Genomic DNA, 22,261 nt, shown 5'->3' with positions numbered 1-22,261 from the left:
ATTTGAGGTTAGACTAAAGAAAAATTTAGGAAAAAAAAGATAATTGAAGTTACTCTTTAAAGAGATGGATTCCTCCTCCATACACACTTTATAATTAATTGCAAATCTACCTAATTTCACTTTGATTGAATGATATCTTTCCTAAAAACAATTTTCATTTAATTGAAACTCTATTTTTAAAAACTTTATTTTCTTGTTAACCGATGTTCTTATAACATTGGTTAAAGAAATAAAAGATAAAACTATTTATTATAGAAAAAATATAGAAGTGTAAAAATGATAATCAACGACACAATTTTCTGTCTTCCAATAAAAAATATTTATACTTTAAATTCATTAACTAATGTTAGACACTATTTAACATTTATTCTTTATTTTTTACTTAAAATTAAAAAAATTAAATAATTTCAACTAATTTTCTTAAATAGTAAACAATAAGAGTAAAAGGAGTACGTTTTTAATTAACTCGAAATCCTAGTTTACAAAATACTATGTTAGTATGTCTTAATGACTCTCTCGTTAAGACTTGTTACCCAGCATTCTTGTAATTAGCACTAAATGTTGTGATATTGAGGCCTGTTGTCTCGTGATTGGATTGATAATTTGAATCACACTTCAAGAGAAACAAATGGTTGTGTGGATTGGTTGGCTAAATTTGGAACAGTTCATTTTAAAGTCTTGAAAGTTAGTCCTCCTAAACTATCGTTGAACTTGCTTTCTGATATAGATTGAAACTTATATCAGGAAGTAGTCTTCTGTTTGTTTTTCTTGCTTTCTGATGTATAAAAAAAAAAAGCACCTTATAGATAATCATTGGAATCTAGACTGTCTTGTCTTCTGCTATCAATCTAGTTTTTGATGGCACTTTCCGTAAAAATGAGATCTTCAAACGAAGAAGTCAGCAGTGCCAAAACTCCTGAAAGGAATGAAATTTGGAAGGTATCAAGGTAAAAAATATAAGAATATCATATACCCATCTCAACATACTTGAAATTAAAAATTTAAACAGGAAAACACATCCAACCTTGATATAGAAAATAAAGAAAACCACCAACAAGAAGCCATAAAATGATAAATGCCAGATCCGAAACAATAAGATAAAATTGAGGTCATCATATTAACCGTAGTAGTTCCATGATTCTAAAATTAAAAAAAAATCCTTCAGGCATTCTATCAAGCATATGTTACAGTCAAAGGTTCTACCCATGATTCTAAAAATTGTTATCATAATTATAATTTCCCAAATGAACATTATTTCACTTTACATTCATGAATTCAAAGATCCAAATCCAAACAAAATCTAAGCAATTTACCTTGGATTTCAGGTATGTCTAAAACCAGTAGGGAATTAAAGATTGGATCAATTAAATGCATAAAGTCAAGAAAAGGTGAGTTCAATGCACAAGATGGTACGAAGACCCAAGGAGGACGAGAGCATGGGCCCTGATGGTACGAAGACCCAAAGGCCCAGACATCTGATTGTGTGTTTTCTCGTAAGTACACCATAAAACCCACCAAAACAAATTAATTATGGCTCCACACGAGAGTTTTTACTTGTTTTTAAAACCATAAAGATATTTGTTTTTGCTTGAAAAAATCTAGATACAATACCTAACATAGCAACTAAGAAATCAATTCTAGTTAATGGAATTGACGGTGAGATTGACTGCATGTTTGGATGCGTTGTTGTTTGTAAAATTGATTTTAAACTAATATAAATTTATAAAATTGATTTTAAATAAATATGAGTGAGTTGTTAACGTGATTTTTGTTTGGATAAAAAATATTAAAAATTAATTTTGTCACAAAGTTATTTGAAAACGTACAATCGAAATTAAGTTTGGATATAAATTTATCAAATATGCATCTAGGCACATGTGTTTTATCTTTATTATTCATCAAGAGGATAGAAATATACTGGGAACATTTTTTGTGACTCAGGTTTAGGGTGATGAAAAAGTTACTTTCAATTGCTTCAATGAAATTTGAGTCTTAAATTCATAATTATGTTTTCAATACATCCAAATATCTTGGTTAAAGAAAAATTATATTTGATTCATCCAAACTCAAGTTTAGAACATCAGACACATGTCTAGACACGCTTGAAAAGTCAACAATAATCATTTAAATAAAATAACAGTTGAATAGTTATAATTAAAAAAAAATACCATAAAATAACACTTGACCCATCCCCTACTCAAGTTTGGAGTATTAATATAAGTTTTGTTATTTTATTTTATTCTTATATGTTGACGCCTTTTAAGTAAAGAGAAAGAGATTTTTTCCCACTCCTTATCACTAATGTATAATTTGAAAATATCTAAAAACAAATAAAAAAAGAAAAAAAAAGTGAAGAGAAGAGATAATCAATGATAAAAGTATGTATTGTATAGTACTATATGATTTGAAAGGAAAACTAATATTTTCTTTTCTCTTGAAGAAAAATATATAAATTTATAGAATTATATATCCTTATTTTTTTAATTATATATATATAATGTATTTTTATCATCATATTTTAAACTTAAATTATATCGTAAAAAAGACATTTCATTTGCATTCGATTGATCATGAAATTGCTTAAATTTATTTTATTTGTACTCATAGGAAAAGCATGGTTCTTAATAGCATTTCAGCACATGACATGTTATATATACCAAGTTATTATAACCAACTTATTAGCAGTTGACACGTCTGTCTAACTTGTTTAAGTTAAAAAATATCCCATAGGGCCATAATTGTGGTGTGAGTCAGTTGATCATGCCCCCACATTCCGATTTTGTTGGTAGAAAGATCCCCATGTTACCATAGTAGCAATATAAGTTCCTTTGAAGTAGTAGTAATTAACAAGAAGATAAAACTAGAAGGTATTGAAGATCGTGGGGTCAGGTAGGTTCAGTTCTGACCAAAACTCTTGTGGGCAAAAAAACTTGGGTTTGACAATTGGACCCACGAGACTGGTTGGGCTTACTTACATGTGGGGACTCCCAAAAATCCTGAACATGCTCATAGTCCAGATTCTCTAAACATTCATTATGCTGCTACAGTCACAAATAGATATCATGTGGCCTATGAGAGTATGAGGGAGTGTAATATAAACAAACAAATAAACACTGTGGATTTCAGGGGCCATGCACTTGTAGTTAGCTGGATTCTTTTCTTCCCAGTGGTGTTGTAGCTTTCATGCAAAGAACGTGGCCTCTATTACCTCTCTTGTAGGAGACAATCACTTGCCATCCATGATTCATCATTAACTCCATTATGCAAAGTAGGTCATGTTATTTGATTTTTCATTTTTTTTTATCTTATTGGTCTTGGTCAAATATATAAACTATATGATAATAATGAGTTTTAGGAGTTCTTAACTAAATTTATGATTTTCATCCAATTATAAGGGGAATGTTTACCTGCTTTTTAGTGATGATTGCGATAATATTCCTCACACGTAGTCCACACAGTTTTTAGATACTCGTTAAATGATAGTAACTTGATCTTGCTTAATCCTTTTAAACAGTTTAAGCTTATTTTACACCAATCATTGCAAAATCATACAAGCAATTTGCTTAAAGTAGAAAAGAATATGAATTTATTCAAATTCTACCAAATTATTCTTGATATCGTTGATACAACCATACTAATTAAGGTGAGTTGTGTGGAGGAAGCATAAAAGCAGTCTTATGAAGAGGGGCAGGCATGCCCCCGGTCATTTCCTTAATTTTTTTAAATAATATATATTTAGAGTGATATAAGATTATGTTGTATATTTACACGTGTAAAAATGATTTATTTAACAAAATAATCGAGGTTAATTAATGAGTTAAAGGACATGTGATTTTTGACTCAAACTATATATATATATATATATATATATATATATATATATATGTTATACGTTAATGGGAAAAGGCATGCACTTCATTAGACTTGCTCTCTTAGATATATTATTTGTCTATGCTCAAAGTAGGATCTGTACTAATAGATTTATCCACCAGTACAGAAAATTAACATACATCAACAGTGTTTAATATTATTATCATTACGATGAAAAAACTTGCTCCTACAACACCCCTTTAAAATACTGCTCAATAATATTCTTACACTTTCATCTCCATTTCTTTAATTAGTGATATTTTTTTATATATATTCTCATATGACATCTAAAAAAACCCATTCAACACTAACTCAAGAAAATAGAATATTTGATGAAAAGATTGAAATTTCTAGTGGAATTTTACAAGCCAAGATTTGGTATATATGAACTCTCACTCCGACATTCAAGCCGGTATTTACAGGATTGCTAAGGTAAATGAATTTCCAATCTAATTTCCTACATAGAATTTCACTACTAAAATAATTTAATTAAAACGTGATTTCTTTGAAAGGAAATATCAGTCGGCCAACAAGTACATAAACACATATTTAAGTTTATGCCTTATAAAGGTTGGTGATGAAGCTCTCTCACGGATAAGGGTTGGTTTTCATATATATTTTGATTTCTCAGCCACAAGAAAAAAGATTTGCTTGTTTGATACTTGTGATAGGTGAATTAGAGGAAGAGTCGTTATTTGTTTGGAATCTAGTGACATTAGATTGTGATTGTTAATCTATAAATAATATAACAAGTCATGAACGTGATTATTTGGGTGCAGCTGATCAGTTTTTAAGCAATGGAGGAAATCTTGGTCGTAAAGCTTCAGGTAACGATCATATCGTTCACAACATAATATATTAGTCTTAGACACGAACATCTTAATTCAAATGTGCTATTGTTGTGCTTAATCATATAAAATATATTTTTTATTTTATGTATAACGTGAATTTATAGTTTTTATTTACGTCTATAGGTTTTTGAATATTAATGCCAACAACAAAATAGTTCATAATTGTTGTTATCAGCGCGCATGATATTCACTAATTCAGTTGACAAAATATTAAATTTGTGTTTGTGGGGAGGAAGAACATGAGTTTAATTCGTGCATAATACACTTTTAAGTATGACTAATGCTCAAACCGAAGATTAATTTCATAACGGTGAAATTTGCTATTTTGAGATCTCACCAAGAAATTAGATATCTTAAATATCATGGTTTAATTTTTTTTATATGATAATTTTTTTTATTATGAGTAAGAATTAAAGATATGTATTAGAATTATAATAACTCAGGTATTCTTATCTGAGTTAGAATTTTTTGTTTTGTTTTACATAATGTAAAGATATGTTTACATTGTTAGAAAAAGTATTTATTGTTATTATTATTATTTTCATTTTATCGTAAGTTAATATCACTAAGTACATATATCAAGTACAAGAGGAAACAAATCACAAAAATAATTCTAAAAGAAAATGAGGAAGATGTTAGAGTTTAAGAAATAATTATAAGTGATTATTATTATTATAAAGTAATTTGGATAAAATTAGTTGTTTACAATTTATAAAATTTACGTTTCTCTTACATATAATCCATATATGTACTAAATGGAGGTGTATCTTAGTTGTTAACAGTTTGTGAAAGATAATTTAGGTTTGATTATCACAAAATATACTTATGGGGAATGATAAATTTTATTTTTAGTATAACTAAGTTTGAGACAAAAATGATTAGTTTCATAATTAATGACTGAAATTTGTAAGCATTTGTGTAAATCAAAACATCCTACTTTATTTATATATATATATATATATATATATATATATATATATATATTAATTCTTAAATATGAAATAAATTGCATTAAAAAATATATTTATTTTATGTACGTTTACAATTTGTAATAAAAATCAATCATTACTTTTAATGACTACCTTATCATTGGTAAAAAAATTGTATCTTTCTAACAACAATTTGCTAGTACTACCCATAAATACTTTTTAAAGTCTTTTGTAGTTTTAACTCTTGTTATAAGAAGAAGAAAAACCTTTTTACCCCCTTCAAATGTGTCTTACTCCTTTTTCTCAGTTCAAGTTTTTAACATTAAAAACAATAACTTTGAACTTCTTACTATTCTTTAGTAGGTAGATGTATTTTTAAGAAAAACCACCATTTAGATGTTACCTAAATATTTGGGAGATTCATTTGTTGACAAAATATTTTTAAAAACTTATATCGAGAGACGAATTAAGTAACTATATATATTTTTTTAAGAATTAGTGTGATGACGATTGTAAATTTAGAGGATTAAATTAAAAGTTTTCTTCATAATCTAATAAAAATGTAATTCTTCAAAAGACTTTTTTTTAATGAATTTGTCTTTTTTAAAATGAAATATATATATATAAAATATTAAAATAATAACACATTTACATTTAATATATTTTTTTTAACGACATTTATCTTTAATACATAAGTGGGTTAATTTTATGAAAAATCTAAATTAAAATAAGAACTGATATATTATTACCTTCTCACATTATAGTATTTTATAGTTTAAGATGAACTAAAATCTTGATAGGGATTCCTCATTTCTTTGTGTTTAGAAGTTCTTATCTATCATTTATTTTATTTTATGTAATGAATATTTGTGTAAGTGTTCGAGAGAATTTATGAAAATAATTTATAATTTATCTATAAGTTGCTTTAATCTTATTTTAATAAGTTCTTCGATAATTTATGAAAAAGGTTTTAATTATATGAAAGCAATTTAATCTTATTCTTTTTTCATATATTATAAAATAATTTATACATAAATAAATATGTATATAGTAAAAGTTAGTCATTAAATGTTTAATTAATATCTAAACACAAAAATAACAATAATCCTGTATCTAAAAAAATACTAATAATACTCCACTAAAAAGAATCTAGTAAGCCATTAATAGTAAAAAAACATTGTTATTCTTACAAAACTAGATATTAGAAGTAATCATGGCAAGATTATATTTGAATTTGAATTTAAACATGAATATGAGTAGTAAAAATGAATCCATTGATCTTTCAAACTTGAGAAAAGAACAGAGAGGGAAGAAACTGTAATTGCCTTAAAATTATGACAATTCCGCCAGGGGACAAAACAAAACGAAGAGGTCGGTTGGCAACTGTGGCGCAAATTCTAACTCTTCTCTTCCCTTTCAAAGGAAGAGAAGAAGAGGGGCAAAATTGGAAAAGAGAGGGTAAGAAAAAGTTTGCCACGGTGCACAACAAGTTTTACTTGCGCACCCTAATCTTCGTCTTCAAAACTAATCTCAGATTAACAACGATAACAAATTATTAGTTATTCTTCCCCGCTTAACCAAAATAAAATTGTCTCTCCTAAAAATAAAAATAAAAATAAAAAATCCACCCAAAAATATAAATAGACACTTCAGTTTTACTTCCATGCCCACTTAACAACAAAGTTTCTTAAAATTCCACTGTCCAACAATAACCATATCTTCTTCTTCTTCTTCTTCGTCTCCCTCTAACTTACTTCTCATTGCTCTATCAACACTCGCCCTCCGATTCCAACACCAATAACCCTAATTCCGCTATTCTCCAACCGTTTCTTTTTTCTTCTTTCGTTCTCTCTTTCTCTTTTTTTATGAAGCCTCCTTGGCTGTGATTTTTACTTACTATTATTATTTTTCAGCTCGGTATGTCGTTTTGCTTCTAAACCCTAATCCTAATCTTGCAGATTTTACTTTAATTTGTTTTGGTGAAAGTTCTGGATTGATGAAACTGCTGTATCTTTTGAAATCACTGTTATGCTTCCGATGGATTATGAATTTGTGCTGTTTCGAAATGTGTTTTGAAAATTTAGCGACGTGTACAATCTTTCCTTTTTCTTTTTTTCTTTTCTTGTGGCCTATTATTCAGTTGGGTAGAAAAGTGTTGCGAAAGAAGAAAGAAAAAAAAAGATTGTTTGCTATTTTGAGAAAGAAATTGAGGACATGACAAATCTAATGACCGCTTGGCTTTTTTTCTTGATTTGCTAGCTTGGTAGCCGTTGTTTGTTTGTTTTTTTTTCTTTTTCTCTCTGCCTAAATGGAGTAATCATGCCTGGGAGATATCATGATATTTTATAATTTTATGATTTATACTCTGCAAGTAAAACAAGGTTGAATTTGTTGTTTTCTGCTTCCTGATTCTTTCGAATTTCACTGAAATTTGGTTTGAGTGTTTGGCCTTTAGTATTTTACTCTCTGCTTATTTTACAGGCTTAATAAACCTGGATGTAAGGCAAGAATAGAGAGAGTGATGGTGTTTTGAATTTCGATTCTGAACTTCTTTTTTTTTTTTTTTTGATAGCTTACTTTCTTTCCTTTCTTCTCCTTTTTTGGTTCTGCAGATAAAATACTTGAGATTATTTGGTACCTAAGTTAACACAGACAGTGACTGTGAATGATGGATGTTGCTGAGGTTGAGGAAAATCTGTTTGCCGCAAGTGATGCCAAGGTATGATCATGTCTGTGATTATTTTGCATGCTGTTTGGGAAATTCTAATGCTTTTTTAAGACTCAAATATGTTTTGTATTAATTTCTTTATTTTATTCATTTAATTAGGTAGGAAATGGAAACCTGCCTCTTTATTATTGTTTTCTTGGGTAATGTATGCATTCAACTAAGAAAAACAGTTCAATCTGTCTACCTTTTAAGGTGTATGAACAATTTTTTTCATGGTTATCGTATCTGTCATTTAAGCAAATGTTTTTCGTTGCTGGCCAAATGAAAAAGAAAAACAGTAATGGCCTGTGTGAATACTGTTTTTCTTGCTCAGTGTTTTTTTTTTTTTGCATTTGTTTGCCATCTGGTTAATTTTTTTTTCATTGTCTGTAATGTAGTCTGACCAATATTTATCTGGTTTCTTATGCAGTTACATGGACAGATGTGCAAGACTCTTTCTATAATCTATTGCAAAGTACTGTCTGTATTTCCTTCTTTAGAAGCTGCTAGGCCTAGGAGTAAATCTGGTATTCAGGCATTATGTTCATTGCATGTAGCCTTGGAGAAAGTCAAGAATGTTCTTCAGCACTGCTCAGAGTGTAGTAAACTTTACTTGGTATGATTTATTTCTTCTATAGTTTTATTTGCTGATTATGTTTCTAAATACAGTTTTTATTTTAGCTTATCCCGTGAAGCAGTTCTTTCTTGTTGGCAGGTAAAATTATTTGACCTGAAATACATCTTTGTAAAATATCTTACTTATGGCATTAATTATGATGCAGGCTATAACTGGAGATTCTGTCCTCCTAAAATTTGAGAAGGCTAAATGTGCTCTTGAAGATAGTCTTAGACGGGTGGAAGATATTGTTCCACAATCTATTGGGTGTCAGGTAATATTATTCAGCAACATGGCTGATGCTGTATACCTTTTTTTCTCCTCATGGGTGGTGGTGGTTAGTTTTAGGTTCACGATCCTATTATTATTATTATATTAAGTGTGGGTCTTACTCATTCTTGCTGATTTCTGTCGTGATCACATGAATTAGAGGGACCTATTTCAGATGTTTTATTTTGTTATTCCAAAATAATTGAATGAACCTTGATTACATCACTCGGGGTTTGGTTTTCTGTAACACAGGCATTTGTATATTCACATGCACAAATATCGCTCTTTCTCGTTATCATTGTCAATGTTTATAACCCAGTCTGAGGTTTGATTGATTACCTGTTCAGGTTCAGGAGATTGTGAATGAATTTGCAACAATAGAATTTGCACTTGATCCATCAGAGAAGCAAGTTGGTGATGATTTAATTGCATTGCTCCAACAGGGAAGAAAGTTGAATGACTCTAATGACAGCAATGAGCTTGAATCTTTTCACCAGGCTGCTACTAGACTTGGAATTGCATCTTCAAGAGCAGCTCTTGCCGAAAGAAGAGCTCTCAAGAAACTCATAGTGAGGGCTCGATCTGAGGAAGACAAGCGGAAGGAATCAATTATTGCATATCTTTTACATCTTATGAGGAAATACTCCAAGTTATTTAGAAACGAGTTCTCAGATGACAATGATTCTCAGGGTTCTGCACCTTGTTCTCCCAGTGTTCAGGGATCCATTGAGGATAGTGTTCCTGGTAGTCATTGTCAAGCCTTTGACAGACAGCTTTCAAAACTCAGTTGCTTTAATTTCAAACCAAATAATAGTAGGAAATCAGGGCAGATGCCTCTTCCGCCTGAAGAGTTAAGGTGTCCAATATCTCTGCAACTTATGTATGATCCTGTTACCATTGCTTCTGGGCAAACTTATGAAAGGGTTTGGATAGAGAAATGGTTTAGTGATGGGCACAACAACTGCCCAAAGACCCAGCAGAAGCTTTCACATCTTTGTTTGACTCCTAATTATTGTGTTAAGGGCCTTGTTGCTAGTTGGTGTGAACAAAATGGAGTTCCTATTCCTGAAGGCCCTCCTGAATCTCTTGATCTTAACTACTGGGGAATGGTATTATCAGAGTCTGAATCTACAAATTCAAAATCTATAGATAGTGTTAGCTATTGCAAGTTGAAGGGTGTCCTTGTGGTTCCTTTGGAAGAGAGCGGTATCTCAGAGGAATATGTGGAAAATGGAACTGAAAGTGTTTCTGCACAAGAGGAAGACTCTGAGCAGTATTTTAGCTTTCTGAAAGTCTTGACTGAGGGGAACAATTGGAGGAAGCAATGTGAAGTGGTAGAACAGTTAAGGCTGTTGCTGAGGGATGATGAGGAAGCCAGGATTTTTATGGGGGCTAATGGGTTTGTTGAAGCACTTTTGCAGTTTTTGCAATCAGCTTTGCGTGAAGGTAGTTTGATGGCTCTGGAAAGTGGAGCAATGGCTCTCTTCAACCTGGCTGTGAATAATAACAGGTCTGCTTTATATTTCTAGCTTTTTTTTAGTTTTAATCATTAAGTAAAACTGCTTCATATGATTACAAAATCAAAACAGTTCTTGCTATTTGAGAATCATGACCTTGTGTTTTAGCCAAAGCCATTGATGATCAAAACTGATCACTGACATTTGCATAGTGCTATTGGATGTAAAAAATTAATCACTGCCCACATTGAATGCATTTCTACAACTTGATGATATACATAATTTCTTTCAGTATTTAGACTCTGATTCTTTTTTAGCATATTTAAAATAGAAAGAGAATGATTTTGTTCGTTCAGTTAATATGTTCCAATAATAAATGTGGCTTAAATTTACCAATATGGTAGAGTTAATGTTTCATTAGCTCCTTCTAAATTCACACAATTTTTGTTATTTTTAACCTCTGCAAATTATTAACTTGAAGTTGATCTTTACTTTTCAACAGAAATAAGGAAATTATGTTATCAGCTGGAGTATTATCATTGTTGGAGGAAATGATTTCTAAAACTAGTTCTTATGGTTGTACAACTGCTCTTTATTTGAATCTCTCTTGCCTTGAAGAAGCCAAGCCTATGATTGGCGTGACTCAGGCTGTCCAGTTCCTAATCCAGCTTCTTCAATCTGACTCTGATGTTCAATGCAAGCAAGATTCTCTCCATGCTCTCTATAATCTTTCTACTGTGCCCTCCAATATTCCATGCCTCCTTTCATTTGGCATCATTAGTGGCTTACAATCCCTTCTTGTAGGCGAGGGGGATAGCATTTGGACAGAAAAATGTGTAGCTGTTTTGATAAATTTAGCAACTTCTCAAGTTGGAAGGGAGGAAATCGTATCAACTCCTGGACTCATCGGTGCATTGGCTTCAATATTGGACACCGGGGAGCTCATAGAACAGGAGCAAGCTGTCTCTTGTCTCCTAATTTTGTGCAATAGAAGTGAGGAATGTAGTGAGATGGTCCTGCAGGAAGGGGTTATACCAGCATTGGTTTCAATATCAGTGAATGGAACTCCAAGAGGTCAAGAAAAAGCTCAGAAACTCTTAATGTTGTTCCGAGAGCAGCGACGGGACCCTTCACCAGTTAAGACACATAAGTGCCCACCTGAAACTGCTAGTGATTTGTCTATGCCACCTGCTGAAATGAAACCGATATGCAAGTCGATTTTGAGAAGAAAGTCCGGGAGAGCTTTTAGCTTTTTCTGGAAAAACAAGAGCTATTCTGTATACCAGTGTTAAGTTCCATTGGTTGTTGTAAATCTGTGTTAGCATCTTTTATTTTTGTGGCCCTGCTTTTATCCTCCTCCTCTACTTCTTGTTCCCATGGGGTGCTCTGCTTATTTTTGGTTCAAAGCGAAGAAGAGATGTACAGGCCTGTGTAATTTATGGATTTTGTTTTCTTCTTTCGCTTTCCTCTTTGTAATATCAAATTTCCAAGTGTTTTTTCCTTTCTTTTTTTTTTTTTTTGTTGGGGGGTGTTTATATTTCACTAGGGCTTCAATTCTTAGGCTTACAATTTTGAAGTTAACTGTGAATAATAATGTCTTAAGGTGTTTCTTGGTAAACAAACTATAAAGGTTACACGATAGTAGTTAGTAAAGAGTGCAAGTTTGTTAGAAGCTAGCTGATGTCGCTTTAGCCATCATTTTCAGCTTTAAGCAGTCATGCGTCTTCTTTGGTCCGTGTTTCTTGGTTGCTTTTCCGCAATTCTCTCGATTTGGATATTGTTCTAATGACCAATACTAATTAATCGTGTTTTAGGTCAAAAGATAAGATAAGATCATTAGGGCAGAGCGGCTGCGCTTGATAACTGTTTATACTTTAGAATCACTTAAACTAAAAAATGTTTTTTCTTTTATTTAATAAGAAAATCGGACTTTTATTGTTCGCATTCCTTCGGTTGTAGGACAATTTTTCATTTTTATTTTGACGAGGAACCAATAAAATTGGAGTATCGTGAACTGGAAAAGTATATTGATTTTGTTTCATCATCGGAGATGAAAGGAAAAAGAAAGTACAAAAACTAGTTTTCTTTTTTTGCATATTCACTGCTTTATTTGTTTACCCAAAATTATTACGTCTAGCTATCTTACTATTTTCCGTTAAAAAAACAAGATATCTTGCTATTTTTTTTAGGAAGGGAAAAAGTGATTTCCAATTGGTAACATTACCTTTTCTTTAGCGAATCTTCCATTGGTTTACGCCTATTATTAATTTCATACATCGCAATAAATATTTAAATTTAAAATTTATTATTACGAAAATTAATTTAAACGTATATACTAGTATCATTTATCACTCAAAAAAAATATTAGTAGAATTTATAACGGTTCAAATTTAATTTCTGTTGAAATTAATCAGGTTTTGTACGCTACCAACATCCTACGTCTGGATTCAGAAGAAAAGGTGAGAAACAGCGAATCAATTATTTACAATTGTTTGAACGAAGATAAAAGTAGCAAGGAATTAGAAAGCACTGTCTAAAACTTCTGGAACATCATTGTGGATGAGATCTTTATAGTTTGACATAATTAGTCAAACTCAGGATCCATATAGCAATCGAAAGTCAACTATATCTTCTTCCTGTTGAGTGTTGGACATATTATTACCACATTTTCAAATGATAGTATCAAGAATATTTAGTTCAACGAGTAATGTTGAGTAAGTTTAGCGGTAGCGCTCTGGGTCATCTGTTAGTACTTTTATTCACTAGACCATATTTATGTTGTCATAATTAAAATGTAAACAATGACATTTGAAGCAGTTATATGACATTATGACTACAATTTTTCCTTTAATGTAAGATCATCCATATATCGTATGAATCAAATATATAGTTTTCATTGTTTACAATAATTAATACTAGTGTTCACTTTTTTTTGATATAGGATAAAATGTAATTTTTGTTCTCTTATTTTTTTAAATTTGTGTTTTTAGTCCTTCATTTTTTGATAGAGATATTTTATTTTTCTATTTTAAAAAATTCATAATTTTAGTTTTTATGATTAATCTCAAACGTTAATCTCTCTATTATTTAAACATTGATGGATAATTGGTTATTTATTATACATATGATAATTTTTTTTAAAATTATTTAATTATTAACAAACTTAATTTATTAAAAAAAATACATAATCAATAATAAGTCTAAAATTGACTAAAGAGATTAAAATCATGAATTTTTTAAAATTAGGGAATGAAATATCTAAATTAAAAAATGTAATGACTAAAATTATGGATCTTTTAAAAAGTGAAAGATAAAATGTTTCAATTAAAAAATAAAAAAAAATTAAAATCATATATTTAAAAAAAAAAAGATGAAAATTATATTTTATTCTTATATATATATATATATATATATATATATATAATGTAGTATTTATCATTATTATTATAATTAATACTATTTATACTGATACAAATATTATTGTTGTTTACTAAAACTAGAATTCTATTTTGCAATCGTACGGCGAAGGTCGATTCAAATGGTAGTGCTCTATTAACAGGTCAATTAGAAGTATTTACATAAACTAAACTACCATTGAGATTTATGGTGTACTTTTGTTTTAACTTTAGTGAGATATTCCCCCCACCCACCCAAAGACTTTTATTTCAAAAAAAAAGAAAAAGGAAAAAATCACGTAATTACTACTATATACGGTTGTGCACCATGCAATGAAAGTAGCAAAACAGACTCACAAGACGATGGACAGAATCACGTAACACGTAGAAGGAGCCCAGAATGACGATAAGAGAGAAATTTTGTCGATGCAATACGTTCCAAAGTTGCTAGCTAGCGTACAAAATGATGTATGTATCAGTAATTTCAAGTGGCAGTGTAAATTGTTATCATACCTTCATGAAAATGATATTTAAAATGAATTAATTATAAATCGTTTATCAATTACTAACTTTATAATAATAATTTTAATTTTTAATAATGTAATTAATATTTAATAAAATGCTTCACTCTTAATAATTATGCTCATTGTCCCTAACATAATAATTACGTAGTAGGTTTTTTATTTTTATGGAACCATAACTTTTTGTATTGAATAAGATTATTATAGAATTTCGGATTAATCATGTCCTTTTCCACCGATGAACCATACGGTTAAGGTAAAAAAATTATTTGATATTGCTACATATTCTAAGCTCAGTCTCGATTCAAAACCATTGGTTAAATAATTAAAACAATCCCGTGTCACATTATTTAATAAACAGTAAGTTTGATTAAGTAGAAAAGGAGACACTCCTCATTCGGATGCTTTCATTTACGATAGAATACTGTCCACACACTTGCATGCAGCTTCTATATACCAAGGTGGCAGCTTGTGTAGCTCCTACTGCAAGGTGGCACTTCGTCTATATAGTTTCATGGTTTGTTTTTTCTGGACTCATTATTGTTGACAGGGGGCAAAACTTTCTGCTATAAGTAAGAACCACGAATCTCATACTCTTCTGACTCTCTTTGTTTCATGAACTTTATGATGATATAATATAAACTACTATACTATCACCAAAAAATTCATTGAGTTTTTCAGCTTCTGTTTCTTAATTAGGAGTTTTGAAGTTTGAATAGTGAAAAATGAAACTGAGTCCAAGAGAGGTGGAGAAACTAGGCCTGCACAATGCTGGCTACCTTGCTCAGAAACGTCTTGCTCGTGGTTTAAGACTCAATTATACTGAAGCTGTGTCTTTCATTGTCACGCAGGTACTTGCATTTGTATATATTTCCTCATTTTTCTTTGGTGATCAAGGTTTTAAATATTGGTTGTGGTTGTGTTGCGGTTTCGTGGCGTTTGTTGATATCGTGGACAAATGCAATTACTGCGGTCACGTTGCAGTTGCGTATTAAAAAAACCTTGATGTTGCGGCGTAAATCACAGTTGCGGTTTGTTTTTTAAAACCTTACTGGTGATTAATGATTATCTAACTAGCATATATGCTTTTGTTTTTATATACAGATTATGGAATTTGCTCGTGATGGTGAAAAGACTGTGGCACAACTAATGTGCATTGGGAAACATCTATTGGGGAGGCATTGTATTTTTGTATGTATAATTATGTCATTTTTCATCATCTCATTCTCAAACCCCATGGCATATATATGCTCTTTCTTCTTGTCCCCTCCTTGCTTTAGATAAGAGTTTCTTGAAAGTATATGAATGGACTCCATGTTCTTTTAGTCATTCTGAACTAGAAAATAGTTGAATTAACCATTTTAAACGGGAGACAAGTTCTTCCAGAGGTTCAACATCTCTTGAATGCTGTTCAGGTATTTGTCCCACTATGGCAATGTAGCTATGATCTACCAATAAAAGCACTCAAACTAATGGCTTTGTAGACATTATTACATAAGTCATTAGTTCAGTTACTAATGACAATCTTTCTTTTTGCAGCTGTAATTCAAACTACATATTTTTTTTTATTATAGAAAATGTTAATATATTTCATCATTATTTAATCTCTGTATTGTGGATTTTAAACTTTCAATGGATAAGTGTATCTCAAAGTTTGTCCTAATTTATCTTAGGACTCTCCTCTCATCCCTCTCACTGACATAGTGATTAGCAAATTTTGTAATCATTATTAATTATTATTACCTGTATTTATATTTTAATATAGGTTGAAGCTACCTTTCCTGATGGAACTAAATTAGTCACAGTTCATGATCCAATTTCATGTGAGCATGGAGATTTAGAACAAGCATTATTTGATTCTTTTCTTCCAGGTTTGCTTCCATTATGATCTTGAAAATTGATAATCTGTTAGTTGGTATATCTCTCTCTCTGTGATGAGTGTTTCCAGATGTGGTCATGCCATGCATGTATCATTGCAGCTTTGCTTAACCATTTGAATTGAACATGACTTTCCAAACTGAATCTTTTATTTATCCTTTAAGTTTTACCTACGATCACGAATATTCTTCTGTATTATTTTTCTGTTTTGGTTTATAATCAACATTTCCATTGTTTATTGGGAAGGGAGGAATTTCTTGTGTTTTTTTTTTTAATTTTAATATTGAATTATGAGAGGTTAAAATATCTAAGAAGTAATTTGAAGCTAAATTTTTTGAGAAAAGATTATTGACCAGTCAATGATGGTCAGCCATCTGGTTTTTCTTTTTAAGCTAATATAGCTTGGAACATATAACCAGTCACTACATTACTCCAAAGAGCTAAATATTCCTCCAATATGCATATGGTTTGAAAACATTTACTCTTTTACTGTATAGTTTGTTTGGTTTTATGATGAAATCACATAACACGCGTAAAAAACATGGAAAAGTGAAAGCTAGATGAAGTTCCTTCGTGTTAACATGAAAATTTGACACGATTTTCCTAAAACTGATGCAAAACCAAATATATTATGGTTATGGATATGCACAAGTACAGGTTTAACTCTGTAGGAACACTTAGCATTTCTCTTGGTGGGTGGAAAATGTGTTTGCAGTACCTTCACTTGACAAGATTACTGAGATCATGGAAGATAATAGAATACCAGGTGAAATAAAATATGGAGATGGAAGTCTAGTTCTTAACCCAGGAAGGAAAGCAGTGATTCTCAAAGTTGTCAACAATGGAGACCGGCCAATTCAGGTGTTTGCCTTAAATTATCTAGAAGATTTTTTCCATTGTGTTGTTCCTACCACTTCAGCATTTTAAACAATTTTTTTACTTTTCTTTATGCATTAAAATGTCAAACTGATTTATGCAATTTTAAAAATTGCCCAAGATTTGCTATGGTTGCATGTATGGCCGCTGGCTGTAACTTCTGAATGCAGTGTGATAAGCTGTTTTTCTGAACTTATTGTAATTTCTAACGTACGAAATAATGAAGTGATGTTAAGTTGTTAACAACTGCTATTCCGTTTGTGCTGGTTTCTTTACTTTGTTTACTGGTTTGATTATTTGAGGATTTCAATGGCTTTCAGGGTCCTCTGAATACTTCAGTCTGAGTGTGTGCATGCTTTTGCCTTCAAGTGCTGCAAATGTAGACAATTTTTTTCATCTCTTGTGTACTACTACTGTTTCAAAAACCAGAATCATTTGAGATTCTTTCTTGTCGATCAAATATTGTTACAATTTTGAAACTTGTTAGAATAATAAAGTTCAGGAGTTCAAATATCCAAACAAATTGGTTTTTTGTTAGCCTTTTCAAGTTAACTGAAGCAAACATTGCCTAATATTTATGGAAATTTTAGGAGGGAAGCCACTATCATTTTATTGAAGTGAATCCCTACTTGACTTTTGATCGAAGGAAAGCATATGGCATGCGCCTCAATATATCTGCAGGGACTGCTGTTCGCTTTGAGGTGCAATTCTACATTGGTGCTATTTTTGTTTATTTTTTTATAACATGTTCAGAAGTTGAACAGCTGAACTTGTTCATTTACTAGATTCTAAATGATTAACCACAAACATTTTTACTCTTAAAAAGCCAGGGGATACTAAGAGCGTTAATCTTGTAAGCATTGGTGATAACAAAGTCATCAGAGGAGGTAATGGCATTGCTGATGGTCAAGTTAATGAAACCAATCTTAGAGAAGCAATGGAGGCTGTGTGCAATAGGGGGATTTGGACATAAGGAAGAGGAAAATGCAAGGTTTATCATTTGTTACTGAAGTCATTGTTATGTACCTTTGCTTACATCTTTAACTATTCCACATTTGAGAATAAATGAAGACAGCTTACCTCAATTTTAAATTTCCCAGTGAAGGTATTACTGGTGACTCTGACAGTCCATTCACCACAATCATTCCTCGTGAAGAATATCCTAACAAGTATGGTCCAACTACTGACAAAATCCGTCTTGGCGACACCGATTTGTTTGCTGAAATTGAGAAAGATTTTCTCTATGGTAATGAGTGTGTTTTTGGAGGTGGAAAAGTTTTAAGAGATAGAATGGGCCAGTCATGTGGGCATCCACCTGCAATCTCCTTGGATACTGTTATAACAAATGCTGTGATAATTGATTATAGTGGAATCATCAAAGCATATATAGGCATCAAAGACGGCCTTATTGTCTCAATTGGAAAAGCAGGAAATCCAGACATCATGGATGGCGTATTTTTTAATATGATCATGGGGGTAAGTTCCCCTTTCAAAGATTCAAAGCAATAACTGAATTCATACACCATTATCTTGACACAACTTATTTGCATGTCATTCATATCAAGGCTAACACTGAAGTTATTGCTGGAGGAGGGTTGATTGTAACAGCTGGGGCTATAGATTGTCATGTGTATTATATATGCCCTCAATTAGTAGATGAGGCCATATCAAGTAGTGAGTTTTACAACTAGAAGCAATTTATACTGAAAAGTTTCATTACAGCAGGTGCCTTTAAATATTGACGAATGGTCAAGGAAGTGCAGGTTCTTCTACTTTCTCTCATGAATAACACTCCCAATCTTTGGTTAAAGGGGAGAAATTATTGCTTACATCTCTCCCCTCATCTCCTTTTCCCCAGGGCAGATATCATCAGCCTATATATGCAGATGAATTTGATGGAGTTTAACGAGTCCTTATTTACTTTGTATGTAGGCATCACAACATTAGTGGGAGGGGGAACCAGACCGACTGCTGGAACACGCGCCACAACTTGTACACCAGCACCATCTCAGATGAAACTAATGCTGCAATCAACTGATGACCTGCCTCTAAACTTTGGTTTCACTGGCAAAGTGTGTTGCCTTTTCTCTCTCTTCTGTTTATATGTTATTTTTCTTGGCATATTGCAAAGTTATGTTTCTTGTTCAATGTTACGTGATGCACCTATAGAAGACCTATCTTTCTTCAAATAAGTCAATTAAACTTTCTATTGGTTGCTTTAGGGGAGTAGTTCCAAGCCTGATGAACTGCATGAAATAATCAAGGCTGGAGCAATGGGGCTGAAGCTGCATGAGGACTGGGGAAGTGCTTCCGCAGCAATAGACAGTTGCTGATCAATATGATATCCAGGTATAACATTCTTCATTACATTTTCTTTTGTAATTTTAATCAATTTTCGCTGCTAACTTTTATGATAACAGATTAACATACATACTGACACCTTAAAAGAAGCTGGATTTGTCGAACATAGTATTGTTGCATTTAAAGGAAGAACTATTCATACTTACCACTGGTATAATGCTAACTTCAAAATTGTTTTCATCTTATAAGTCTCAGACATGACAAGTAAAATTCTATCTATAGGAGTATTAGTGTAGAGAAAGGAGCTAGCATATATTTTATAATACAACATTTGTCCACTTTTATTGAACTGTGATGTAAACAGGTGATAAATTAAAACATGTTTTTCCTTTAGTAAATTTTCTCACTTCTACAAATGCCCTATTCTTATGGATATTGTTCTCTTTACTTTGGCAATGATGACTTGGACGTGGTTTATACTTTATACTTTACATTACATACATCTTGCCATCACAAATAGAAATGGAAAACACAATGTGGCTTTTGTTTTCTGGTCTAAGTTGTACTTGGCTGATTCTTGATGTTTCTATATTGTTTACTTGAGCAGGTGCAGGTGGTGGTCATGCTCCAGATATAATCAAAGTATGTGGTATGAAAAATGTCCTGCCCTCATCAACAAACCCAACGCGCCCTTTAACTGTCAATACTATAGATGAGCATCTTGACATGCTGGTAAGATATAATTCTGGTAGGAGGTAGTAATGATGTACATTGTGATGACATGTGGTGTTCTCAATTTAGTCTTTCTGTGACATGCAGATGGTCTGCCATCATCTGAATAGGGAAATTCCAGAAGACTTAGCTTTTGCATGTTCAAGGATAAGAGAGGGAACAATTGCTGCTGAAGATACTTTGCATGATATTGGGGCAATTAGCATTATATCTTCTGATTCACAGGCTATGGGTCGAGTTGGAGAGGTCCTTTATTCAAACTCAGCCCATCTACATAAGATGTTATTCCTAATTAACTCACCTTTATTATTATATATGAAAAAATAAATAGGGTGCTTCATACATTTGTCCAATTAAGAGTTGAAATTAAATGGGGCAGTGTGCATGTGACATTTCTCAAAATATGTTTGGTTTTAAGATTTTTGTTACTGTGTCATGTTTCCGTTGTCTTGTCACACGCTCTTTTATTTTTTTAGTAGCAGTGACTGTTGGTGAAATCTAGTCTTTTTTTTAACACTCGGGCTTAGGTATGTTGCATTATTTCTTCCTCAGGTGGTAAGCAGAACTTAATGACTGAACAAGAAAAGTACACCAAATCACTGTCGAAGCAGTAGGCAGAACTTAATGCTTTATACGGACTGAACAAGAGGGTGGAAGCAGTAGGCAATGTGAGGAAGCTCACCAAACTAGACATGAAACTTAATGACTCTCTTCCACAAATCACTGCCGACCCAGAAAAGTACACTGTTACAGCAGATGGTGAGAACCTCACCAGCTTTGCAACCACCTATGCTCCCCTTTCTCGAAATTACTTCCTTTTTTAAGTACTAGCTCCAATAAATAAAAGCTTAAATGCTCTCTCACCTAAGGTTTTAATGTGTAGCATTTAGTTCCCCTAATCCTGTTCTTATGAATTCGGATACAATAAACTTAAGTTTGTTGGTTTGGTATCGGTTCTGTTTTTGTACTTTTTAAGGCATAACTCATGTTGTGGTGAAGATGCACAAGATAGAATTAAATCACTTGATGAATCCATGTTAAAAGAATAAGAAGAAACTAGGGGCAAAAGTAGAACAAAGCTTTAAGATGGTAGTAATGTACTTATATTGCTGAATGTTTTGGACGTTTGGTAACACATGCATGGTGCAAGAGATGATCTTTATAAAGCTAGCTACACTTGCTACTCAAGGGTTAAAACTTAAAAACTAGAAATGGATAAACACAAAACATAACTGATCCTAATTACTAGCATAAAATCTGCAACAAATGACTTAGCCAAAGACTAATCTTACTTAGTCAACACTACCTTAAATTTGCATTTTTTTCTAACTTGTTTCTTTTTTTATTTACTTCAGTTCTTTACATTTTCAGTTATTTAAAATCATTTGCAATCTTTCTTCTACTCCTTTCTTTCTTTTCTGTTAAATTTTAATCTACATTTCCAGTATTTAGTTTCATCAATCTTTCAGTATTTTTTTCTTTAAAAAGAAATTTTTATATAATGAATTGAAAGTCGAACATCATTTTTTCCCCAAAAACTGAAAAAGGCATATCTCTTTTATACAGCTTTTTTTATTGGACGTCTTTTCAAAAGCACATTTAATGGTTAGAAAGTTCAGTTATAAAAATGGACACGCAAATAATTGAATAGGTTCCTCAATTTCCTCGTGTTAGTTTGGAAGTATATAACATATATAACATTTTTTTTCATAAAATAACATACTTACATACATTAGCACAGAAAAAATGAAAAAAGATTCATAGACACAAGTGGCTCTACAGATACATAAAGAGAAAAAAGTAAAAAAAAAAATAGTCACTTAGGTATATATACAAATATACTATACAAGTTTCCATA

The 22,261-nt window shown here is 31.6% G+C and overlaps 2 protein-coding genes and 1 pseudogene across 2 annotated transcripts; all 3 read left to right on the top strand.

The window, feature by feature from the left end:
* The first annotated feature begins 7,308 nt into the window (after window positions 1–7,308).
* Window positions 7,309–12,341, top strand: LOC114421607 (U-box domain-containing protein 6-like). The gene is made up of 6 exons (XM_028387625.1): window positions 7,309–7,567; window positions 8,263–8,369; window positions 8,788–8,973; window positions 9,140–9,247; window positions 9,591–10,753; window positions 11,203–12,341. The coding sequence occupies exons 2-6, from the start codon at window positions 8,316–8,318 to the stop codon at window positions 11,990–11,992; spliced, it is 2,301 nt and encodes a 766-aa protein (XP_028243426.1). The 5' UTR covers window positions 7,309–7,567; window positions 8,263–8,315; the 3' UTR covers window positions 11,993–12,341.
* A 2,881-nt stretch (window positions 12,342–15,222) lies between these two features.
* On the top strand, window positions 15,223–19,442 carry LOC114423897 (annotated as a pseudogene).
* On the top strand, window positions 19,257–21,227 carry LOC114420887 (urease-like). The gene is made up of 5 exons (XM_028386599.1): window positions 19,257–19,442; window positions 19,593–19,695; window positions 20,279–20,403; window positions 20,491–20,649; window positions 21,051–21,227. The coding sequence occupies exons 1-5, from the start codon at window positions 19,257–19,259 to the stop codon at window positions 21,225–21,227; spliced, it is 750 nt and encodes a 249-aa protein (XP_028242400.1).
* The last annotated feature ends 1,034 nt before the right edge of the window (window positions 21,228–22,261 follow it).

This window comes from Glycine soja, chromosome 8, assembly GCF_004193775.1.
Source record: "Glycine soja cultivar W05 chromosome 8, ASM419377v2, whole genome shotgun sequence".
Lineage (NCBI taxonomy): Eukaryota > Viridiplantae > Streptophyta > Magnoliopsida > Fabales > Fabaceae > Glycine > Glycine soja.
This window is presented reverse-complemented; position numbering and strand designations above follow the sequence as displayed.

Excerpts from the sequence above, each read along its gene's own strand:
- LOC114421607 (XM_028387625.1), top strand. The coding sequence starts at position 8,316 with ATGATGGATGTTGCTGAGGTTGAGGAAAATCTGTTTGCCGCAAGTGAT. Across the intron at positions 8,370-8,787 it reads TTGCCGCAAGTGATGCCAAG|TTACATGGACAGATGTGCAA; the intron begins GTATGATCATGT and ends TTTCTTATGCAG. Across the intron at positions 8,974-9,139 it reads AGTGTAGTAAACTTTACTTG|GCTATAACTGGAGATTCTGT; the intron begins GTATGATTTATT and ends ATTATGATGCAG.
- LOC114420887 (XM_028386599.1), top strand. The coding sequence starts at position 19,257 with ATGAATTTGATGGAGTTTAACGAGTCCTTATTTACTTTGTATGTAGGC. Across the intron at positions 19,696-20,278 it reads TGCTTCCGCAGCAATAGACA|GTGCAGGTGGTGGTCATGCT; the intron begins GTTGCTGATCAA and ends TTACTTGAGCAG. Across the intron at positions 20,650-21,050 it reads CTATGGGTCGAGTTGGAGAG|AGGGTGGAAGCAGTAGGCAA; the intron begins GTCCTTTATTCA and ends GGACTGAACAAG.